At 38.9% G+C, this 10,653-nt stretch overlaps 1 protein-coding gene across 1 annotated transcript; it reads left to right on the top strand.

The window, feature by feature from the left end:
* Nucleotides 1–1,922: 1,922 nt before the first annotated feature.
* LOC116264303 (glucose-6-phosphate/phosphate translocator 2, chloroplastic-like) lies at nucleotides 1,923–6,795 on the top strand. Its single transcript, XM_031644443.2, has 6 exons — nucleotides 1,923–2,262; nucleotides 2,720–3,264; nucleotides 3,871–4,096; nucleotides 4,357–4,579; nucleotides 5,874–6,087; nucleotides 6,472–6,795. The coding sequence occupies exons 2-6, from the start codon at nucleotides 2,731–2,733 to the stop codon at nucleotides 6,481–6,483; spliced, it is 1,209 nt and encodes a 402-aa protein (XP_031500303.1). The 5' UTR covers nucleotides 1,923–2,262; nucleotides 2,720–2,730; the 3' UTR covers nucleotides 6,484–6,795.
* Nucleotides 6,796–10,653: the final 3,858 nt, after the last annotated feature.

Below are 10,653 nucleotides of genomic sequence, written 5' to 3'. Positions count from 1 at the left end.
ATCTTATCATATTTTGATTTTAATAAATATTCAATTCCAAATGCTTAGTTTGAAACGGATGTCCTACATGAACATACATTTTGAAAGTCGATCCTTAATATATTATAAAAAATATGAGGTTGGTTCAAAAGCCGGATTTGGATCTGGATGTGAATCTAAAAGTATGATCCAAATGGCATTCAATTGTGAATTCAAATTCAGATTGGGTGACATGTTAAGTTTATTTTTAAGTTGAATCCACTCCGTTGACCTCGATGTGAACAGAATTTTTGTTGACAAAAGAACTAAAAAAGTCACGAAGAATGCAATTTCTCTATAACTTGGAAACATTTTGAAAGGAATCCAACAATTATTTATAATTACTGTTTGACGCTTAATGATGGAATAATAATTCATAATTTGAAAAAGTAGACGGTAAGTAGCTCGCAATCAATGGCAAATCTAAGTTTTTTTTTTTTCTTTTTTGTTTTTTTCCTCGCGTGGGCCAACAGTTTTCAAAATGTTTGAAGGCTCTCGGAATTTTTTAAGGGACTTATTATAATATTTTGAAATTTTAGGTGTCAAATTAAATTCTGTACAAATTCCAAGAGTTAGTTGCCCTTTTTCTGGTCTAGGGATGATAATAAATCACATTTAAATAAGATAACCGACCGAATTGCTTCAAAATAAAAAAGACATGAAAAAAAAATTAATACGCGATTAAAAAATGAAATTAGATTCAAAATTAAGAAATATTCTTAACTTATAATCAGATTGTGATTGATATTTAAATAATTTACTGATCATGAATATAATTTTAAATAAATACCTTACGTTTAATGTCCATACATTTTGAAAATTTTAGCTTAATATGTCATATTGTGGTTTGGGTTCCACTTAAACTTTAAAGTCAAATCTGGATTGAGATTTCAATCCAAAAATCAAATTTGGATCGGGTTTGACTTAGAACAAGATACTATTTTCTTGTTTCATATTCAAATTCAGGTACCAATATATAAGCATCTAAAAAAACAGATAGGATAAAAAGCATATACTACTACTGCAACGGATCCTTTGGCATCCATGCTTCACCCTTATTCAAAATGATATTGTCCCTTATTTCAACTGAATACTTTTTTTTATATGGGTATTTTTTTTATATGAGTATTCTAGAGGTTAACAACTCTCACAAAAAGCAAATAAGAAAAAAAGTTATTGTCATATTACTATATATATATATATATATAGAAATAACTAAACAATTAAATAAATAAATTATATATATCCGCAAAGTATTAATTTAGAAGTTGTTGTCTATTTCCTTTATTGTTTATCTGCTAAATTTGACATATTATGGATATCTTTTTTGAGTTCTTTAATTTGTGGTAGTCACGGCGTTGACATATCTGCATGTGATATTGATGAGAATTGCATATTTTTCTTTTTTGGTTAGGCAGACTTGTGCAGGAATGGAAATATTGTTTTTTGTTTACTTAAAATTAATGAGACCCAATTTTTTAGCAATTGGATGAAGTGATATGATTATTTTTTTTTCTTGAATTTATCTATAAGAGAAAATTCTAATCCGATAACGATAGTAAATGTTTATGCCAAAAAAAAGAAAAAGGAAAATATATCTACAACCGGACGGTCCGGACCACCGGAATCAAGTAAAAGTCAAGACAGAACTGCTCCGCTCCTGTTCGGATAAATATACGAAAATGGAGGGGCTGCTGGAAAAGTTTAGGTCGCTTGTCGACGTGGCTTTGATCTATTGGAGCCTTGATATTAATGTTGTGTCCCGTTTTCTTAGCGGTGAGTTTTCGGCGGGCATCCGCGTTGAATATTCCGGCGTTCAGGACAAAGGGCATTGGTGTAAATTGCATTCGCGCAAGAGAAGCAAGATATCCGCGCGTCTCCCGCCTATAAAGAGCCAGCCCTCTGCATCTCGCTTTCCTACGGTGGGAAAGATCGTCGCTTTCTCCTCTCTCTGGTTCGAGGGAGGGAAAAAGGGAAAATCTTGGGCTGCTTTCTTTCCTCCTGATCCGTTTCCATATTCGGTTGGTGGGAGAGGCGCTGGCAGAAGCTTCGTTTTTGTGTCCCGCAGAACTAGTCGACCAATCAGGGAGAAAGCGCTAAAGGGGTTTTATCGAGTTTTCTATATCTATCCCTTTAGGAGAGGTGAATCCCTAAGGAGAGAGTCCGTGAGGCAGGCGCTCGTGGTTTCGGCCGATTTAGGTGCTTGTCGACGCCATTGAAGTGTCGCTTCGCGTGGCTGTTGTGGTGAGGATCTTCGGCCCTTTTTGTTTATTCTGATGACATCGAAATCTCCGCTTGCGCTGCCTTTCATTCCGGGTCTCGAGTCGTTTCCGGGGATTAGTTCGATTTCTTTCTTGCCTTTTTTTTTGTCAAATCACCGAAGAAAGCGTGGTTTAGAAGATATTGTTTGAGATATTATTGATTGTCTCCTTTTTATAGTTACGTTCTACCTTAAAATGTCGAGGATCTGGATTCTATATTCTCCTATCTTCCTTTGGCGATTTAGGGTGGGATTTGAAGCTTTTTGTTGTTTTCTCCGTCGAATCTCACCCGAGAAATTTTCAAAATCTAGTTGCTTTTCTGTAGTTCCAGCTTTTCTGTTGGCTTTCTGTGCACGTAGCTAGCATATCGTACTTCGCAGGATTTCAGATGTTGGGCGTGGCTGACTGATTGTTTTCTCAACATTATCTTCGAGAAACAGAGCACGACATCATGATTTCCGCAGTGAGACAAACGGCGACGCCGTTCACTTCCACTTCCGATCTTCTTCCGCATAAAACTCAGAGCAGGAAGTTGAAATTTTCTCCGTTATCCTCTGTTTCGTGGAAGAAAAACACCTTCACACCTGGATTTCTTGCCTTGAAGCCACTGCACATCTCGTCATTCGCACCTTTCCAATCCGCCTCGAGATTGAGAAGCCGTCGACTTGAGATCGTTTCGGAAGCATATGAAGCCGATCGATCAGAACCTCTGGGGGATGCTGGCTCAGAGAACGTCGAGATACCGGCTGAGACGAAGTCGGAAGCTGCCCAGAAGGTGAAGATCGGTATCTATTTTGCTACGTGGTGGGCTCTGAACGTTGTGTTCAACATCTACAACAAGAAGGTGCTCAACGCCTTCCCTTATCCATGGCTGACCTCGACTCTCTCTCTTGCCACTGGTTCTTTAATGATGCTTGTCTCCTGGGCTACGAGGATCGCTGAACCACCGAAGACTGATTTCAATTTCTGGAAGGTTCTTGCTCCGGTAAGCCTCTGAACTCGAAGGAACCTGGTGTTGAAGTCTCCACTTTGAGTTCCGCACTGTAAGCCTTTGCAGTTTTCTTTTGAGCGGGTGTGTTTTTTTCCCCGTCTCTTGTTTTGGCCCCTTGATGTTTTATTAGACTGAGAATAACGTCTTAAGGTGGCTTCTTCTTGCTGATTTTTGGAGTCATTAACGTACTGGTGGGCATTACATTTGAAAGAGGTGTTCCTTTTTTTATTTTTATTTTTTTAAATGGTGCGTGTTAAAGGCGTTGTCCTTCTTTCTTCTACCATTCGATATCCCTTGCATGTAAAATTGACTGCGGTTTATCTGCTGGATAGCATGATTTAGTGTTCTTCATTCTGGTAGGGATTTTCTGTTTCTCTTTTTATAAATTTGGTAGCTGTACTCGTTTTCTTCCCTTCAGAATTTCCTGTTGTTTCTTTTATCAAGACGGGGGCAAAAACTTGTGATATTTTGAGGAAAACGGCTCTCCTTTACTTCAATGAATTGAAAACTGAACCTTTTTGTAGCCAAACAAAGACGTAGTGCCGTAAGCGAAGTGGAATTTCCTGTTGTGGTGGTTTTAGAAGCTTTTTGTTTCTGCAGGTAGCTGTTGCACATACGATTGGACATGTGGCCGCGACAGTGAGTATGTCAAAGGTAGCGGTTTCCTTTACGCACATCATCAAGAGCGGTGAACCAGCTTTCAGTGTGCTGGTTTCCAGGTTGGTATTGGGGGAGACGTTTCCTCTGCCTGTCTACCTGTCACTGCTCCCGATTATCGGTGGTTGTGCTTTGGCTGCCGTCACGGAGCTTAACTTCAATATGACTGGTAAGCTCTTGAAGAATTTTACTTCGGTAAATTTAAAACAAAAAAGTCATGTTTCTGTCCTTATGGTACCCCTTTTTTAACAACTACCGGAACACATGATGTATCAGCACCTCCTAAAGAAAGCAAAGATTTGGCCTGCCAGTTTGTTGTTTCTTGCCGTTGCTGGCGACCTACTTAGATTCTAAGCTTGACATTGATCATGTTGCTTTTACATTTTAAAGACATTGAACCTGAACATTTTGGGTCCATATTGTGCACAGGGTTTATGGGTGCAATGATCTCGAACCTGGCATTCGTGTTTAGAAACATATTCTCCAAGAGAGGAATGAAGGGGACGTCAGTGAGCGGAATGAACTACTATGCATGTTTGTCCATGCTTTCTCTGCTGATTCTTACGCCATTTGCTCTGGCTGTGGAGGGTCCGAAGATGTGGGCAGCTGGTTGGGAGACTGCTCTCCGTCAAATTGGTCCACACTTCGTCTGGTAAATACAAAATAAGAAAGCAATTTTTTTCACGTTTCTTGATTTAATTATATTATATTTGTATGACATTCTTCTTTACTGTTGTTTGCCATTGTTCTGTTTCATTGTGGATTTGGTCTTTCTGTTTACGTAATTGATTGAAACTGGTGCTCTTTTCTCTTGTTTTCTTGATCCGTTAAGATGCCCTAGGGGCCTATGTTCGAGAGGCAGTGAGTTTAATAAATTTCTGCCAACTTCTTTGTGTTTACGTGGAACACTTTCTGTCCTGATGGTTACCTCATCAGTATTCTGCTCTTTGGGATGCTAGAATCTATCACTGATTTCTGTCAACATGTTGGTTAAGCTAATTAAGTCTTTCACCAAATGTAGTCAATTTCCGATTGCTTAGTGTGCTTGAATCTGCATTCCTGTGGTTTCTAGCTTTTGACGCCTTAAACAGCTTTGTCCCTTTTAGAGTTCAGACCCAAAGCAATCTTTTATCAGTTTTTTTCCGATGATTATCGGTTATGCTTTTGAGACCACCAAGAGAATTTATGTAGAGGCGGAGAATCATCTAGATCATTTTTCTCCAGTAGTAAGATTAGAAATGTCTCCCACTTGTCCCTATTGATATCATGTCTAAATTTCCAATAGTTTTCAGATTGAAGTTTATAGTTTTTATGTTTTTATTGGTATCTTTCTCAAGGGGCTGGAATCTTTTGTAATGCCTGGTATTGCATTAAAAACGAAAAACCCTTGTGGCTTCTGAGAATGAGGACATCATTGATTTGGTCACAGGCTCATGTAGCAGTCTGAAGATCTTTTAAGTTTTGACAACAGAAAGGACGAATAGGTGGGAAAAATATCTGTTGCATTTCTGGCACATATGCCTAAAGAATCAAAGTTATTGGTGGTTTATTTTCTCTGTCGTTCTATGCTATTTGCGGGTGTAAGTAGACCGCTGTTTGTTTTTCTCTGATTGCTTAGCAAATTAGACGATTGAAATTACCATAGCTTCTCAGGTTTGGAAAGTTTTACGACTTGCAAAATGGTTCTGATGCTTTCCCAACATCTTCTATCTGCCATTTAACGAAATATTACAACATAATTAACCTACTATACTGTTAGAGCCCTATTTTTTTTAGATTGCCGGTGTGTATATAAGAAATCGGTATTCTTCTTGCTTTTTCCTATAATCCCATGAAAGAATTGCTGCAGTGCCGAAAATACATGTTCAGTGGAAATGCATTTGCTCGTGGTATTTTCATTGTGTTTGCTAATGGTAACTTGGTCTGGATTTTGCTCGAGTGATTAGGTGGGTTGCAGCTCAAAGTGTATTCTACCACTTGTACAACCAAGTCTCATACATGTCGTTGGATGAGATATCGCCCTTGACATTCAGCATCGGTAACACGATGAAGAGGATCTCAGTCATCGTCTCATCCATCATCATTTTCCACACGCCCGTGCAGCCCATCAACGCCCTTGGTGCTGCCATTGCCATTTTTGGAACCTTCCTGTACTCACAGGTAAAATGGTGCATCCCTGCAGTCTCTCAATCGGGTTTCTTGTGCTTCATTGTTGTTTTCCATCCCAAAACGCTTCATAGTGGGACCAACTGCATATTCACTATAGCTGAACGTCGACTAGCCAAGTCGTAGACTACGTTTATGTCTCGTCACGTTCCTTTATTTAGGGAGAAGTAGGAGCCAGCTACTGTCCAAACAAACGAACGGTTGTTGAGCAACCTGCATAATTTGGCTACTTAGGCTCCATTATGGAGTACAGTGGGCACCATACTTCAAACATAATTTGCTTGTTGGTCCGATGAATTGTGAACTAGAAACCTCTCACTCTCACTCTCTCTCTCTCTCTCTCTCTCTCTCATTTTGTGGTGGTTTTAAAATTTGCAGGCAAAGCAGTAAAGGATGCGGCTTCCCACCTTTTGCGTGTGCATTTGATAGGCAGAAGCGAGTTGCTGGTTCTCGAAGTAGTCCCTGTTGAGAGGCGGACATCTGGTTTTGTTTGGCTGGGTTGGTTCAGCAACCTTTAGTTGATTAAAGTTTTCACATATGTTATTGGTCTTTTCTTGCATATTGTAGGCAACGGGGATGGGATCTTTTTTAAGGGGATTCAGGGCTTTAGTGGATGATGTACAAGCATGTGAAAACATTTGGAATAATGTCTCAAGTCTGGTCTCATTAAAAGGTGAATTGCTCTAATAAAACTTTAATCCCCATGGCTTGTTGCAAGAAACTCCACGATTCGAAGCGTCGCGTAAAAACCTATTAAGCAAAAAATCTCTAAAAGGCAAGAAATATCTACAATTATTAGGTTTCAAATCAAGAAACACGTAAAGAAGTGGATAACTAGCAATGCATTAAAAGCACAAAGAATTGAGGGTGACATAAGAAGATGGTCGCCATGCCCTTCAAGAAATCACTCTTTGTTTCCAATGGCTTTTGTTAATCTCCCATGACGTTACGTAAGTACAAGCCTCTGCTTGCTATGGTCCTTTTCTTTTCTTAACCCGTCATGTGAATAATGCCTGTACGAATGGAAAAACGCAAGGCGCCTTTCTACCGTATGTCATGTGCATCGCTTCCGGGACTCTGGTTCCAGTCCGAGCAGATGCAGGAAAGTTGACAAAAACTGGTAACAGCAGAACCCTACGGACTAGGAAAAGGCGAAGCAGAGGAGCTGTTCAGGCACAGGAGGTCGGGGAAAAAGGGACGGCTGGCGGTTGCCCACCCCGTGCCGAGCCGCATCCCAAACGTCGCTTTGTGGAAAGGGGTTGGTGCGTTCGCCAGTTGCCACCAAACCTTCTTGCGGGACTCTGGACGGCCCAGCCTTCTTCACATTCTCCCGGCGGGCCCGGGCGGCGGGCGCGGTCCCACGGCATCTCGTAGGGCCGGGGATTTCTATTCTGTGGGCCTTTTGAATGAATCCACCGTGAACCGTTGATTTCAGCGGGCGGTCAAAAGCCTTGTAGGTGAAGAGGCCGTCCCGAGGCAGCCAGCGTTGTAAATGTCTGTTAAACGACCCGTTTTGCCAAATATCTTTTTCGGAGGTATGGAGTTAACTGTTATGCCATTGACCAACCCCTAAGCCCACCGGCCGGTTCATGTCCTCGAGGTGGGCGGTTGGTGAGAGATTCTGGTAATAAATTTAAGACTCTGACCGGCAGATTGCAGTTTCACCTACTCATCCCCGACGCCGGGCCCGGCTGCCCACCTTCCTTGTTCATCACGTCGGAATCGTAAACGGTTCGGAGTTAGGTCGGATCGATCTTTTAGCAGCTTCCATGAATGGGCAGTTGAATTATTCCCAAATTATTCGAAAAAAGGTGTATATATATATATATATATATATATATATATATATATATATATATATATATCCAATTATCTAAACATACGAACCAGGTTTTCCAAACTGAGTAAAAAATAAATGTTAATAAAAGCTAACTTTGTTAAAATCATTTTTTTACAATGTGCCATCGAAGCGCTATTTTAAAATTATTCTCTCACAACCATTAAAATGTTGTCCAGTCGCTCAAGCTTTCAATCATATCTTGTAGGGAGAAACAGACGAACATCAGCAAGTTATCCAGATGTCAAGTGCGTGGTCGAGCTGAAGGTGTGTCGGCTGTCGGTTTTATAACAAAGGTTAAAAATCTAAATATTATTGGGATGATCGTTGGAGTATGTTGGCCCCATTATGTGAACAACTCTGATTAATTCAAAACTTTTTACTTTTTTGGGTGCACTTTAGAGATTAATTCAATGACCCAACAAAATTTACTTTATTTATATATAAAACTTCTACATATGAGTGCTCATTAGAATTCGAAATTTAAAGTTATAGATCTCCTTAACCAGAAATTTCTGGATCCTCCACTGCAATGATTTATACAGTTATATTGGTTTCCAACCTTGTTCCAGTTTTTCAGATTGGTGAATGAATTAAATTGTTTTACTAAAGATGCAGACAATCTGCCTATATCCGTTTTCTACAGTATTTTCTTAATTTTTAGTAATATATATATATATATATATATAATAAGTATTTAATCAACATATATATACATATAAATAAAATAAGTATTTAATCAACCAAAAGAATATCTGCCGGCACAGGCTAACACACAAGATCTCTCGTTTTTCCCCACTTTTGGCTTCAAAAATGGTGAACCACAAGTGGCATGTGCACATCTAATCAAAACGAAACAACATCAAATATGTTATTTGAGAAAGTCAAGTAGAATTGAAAATAAAATAACTTTGGCAACATTAGATCGGCTTTGCAATTAATTAATTACCACCCTTTAGAATATGCAATAAACAGTCGTATATAACTGTGCTTTCTGCTACAAGTCAGATGGATCAGAGAAAAAGCTTCTTTCACGTTCGGACGATTTCCACTTTTACTAATAACAGCGGATCAAAACTCAGGAACTAAGAAGAAAGGTGATGCAGAGTGACTACAATTCCATGAAAGATCAGAGGGAAGCTTTTCATTGGTTACAGGTCTGTCTAGGCCACTCTTTTCTACTGATATGATATGATACAGACGCCGCCAAAGATGTTGTAAAGTTTCCTAGCTAGAGGAGAACTCCTTCCAGAAAAATCTCAACTCCATGAAGGTCTTGTCAAGTAGAATGGGACTGAACTGTCGATTAGTGATCAACTTAACATATCCCCAAAAGAAATACATTTCTGTGCTCATGGTTCATTCATGGCGATTGTCATATGCCAATGGCTCTGGTATAAAAAAATATGAAAGATAGAAGACAGCCATCCATTTCTGGCTGATGGTGTTCTCATGTGGGGGCAAAGGGTGACCTGGCTCACTCAAATACCATACAGAATTAAGAAGCGGTGTTGCAGCCTCAAGATCCTTATCAGATACCATCTTATTGCAGTGAGGCATTGAGACTGAACTTACCTTGACTGTATGTGTAATACGCTTTAATTTTTCTTAGAAATAGCTACTTAAGATTGGGTTTCAACGATGAATATGTCATTCAGCAGGGAAATAGCAGATTTTCTTGGCTGAGTACCACCGGAAGCATTGAGTGAACGATTTCTAAGTTTTGCTGTAAACCTAATTCGTGATTTTCTATTACTTAAACCGTATTCAAAGGTAGAGCATTTCCCATTGATAGAGGAACTTCTGTATCATAAATAATGGTTATCTTTAATTATAGCTCCCTTTGGAATGTAAAATATATTTGTTCTCCTCATCCCCATATTGTATGAGCAAATTTCGATTAAGGTCGGATTCTATGGTTATATTTCCATCAAATATGTTTTTTGCATTCTGTTGAAAAATCAAATTTATGGTATAAATGCTTATGACCTCCCCTTCTATGTCTTGTGGTAATGATTCCTTTGGCAGTATGACCTTTACTTTCTCATATATATATATATATATATCATGATGAAGATACCAAAATTTTAGAGAATCATGTTGAACATAGATTTCCACGAAACTTTTTTTCCAGTGGTCTGACCTACAACTGTTAGGATGGTTTCCTCTATTGCCACTATTAGATGGTGGAAAATAAGGCAGCTAGATATTAAGAATGCCTTCTTACATGGCGCCATTCATGAGGACTTATACATGAGACAACTTCCTGGGTATGAAGATAAAATGAAACCTAGATATGTTTGTAAATTGCAGGGTCGCGAGATTGGTATGCTAGATTGAGTAGTTTTCATCTTCATCATGGATTTGCTACAAGCATGGCTGATCCTTCTATGTTCAAATTGCATAAAAATTCAAAATCTCTTGTGTTCTTTGTATATGTGGATGATATGATCTTAACAGAAAATTGTTCTACACTTTTGCAAAGTTTAGTTGATGCTTTTTGCAAGGAGTTTCATGTTAAAGACCATGGTAGGTTGAGTTATTTTTTAGGAGTTGATGTGACTTGGACAGCAAAAGAAATTTTCTTATGTCAAACTAGTATGCTAAAGATGTTCTTGAAATGCTAAAGATGGAGGACTACAAGCCAAACAGCAAAATTTGACAATCCTACTCTTTAGAGGCATATCGTTGGTTCCTTACAATATTTGACTCTAACACAACCA

This window comes from Nymphaea colorata, chromosome 11 (assembly GCF_008831285.2).
Source record: "Nymphaea colorata isolate Beijing-Zhang1983 chromosome 11, ASM883128v2, whole genome shotgun sequence".
In the NCBI taxonomy this organism is placed as follows: Eukaryota; Viridiplantae; Streptophyta; class Magnoliopsida; order Nymphaeales; family Nymphaeaceae; genus Nymphaea; species Nymphaea colorata.
The sequence above is the reverse complement of the archived record's forward strand: the minus strand, read 5'-3'. Positions and strand labels throughout refer to the sequence as shown.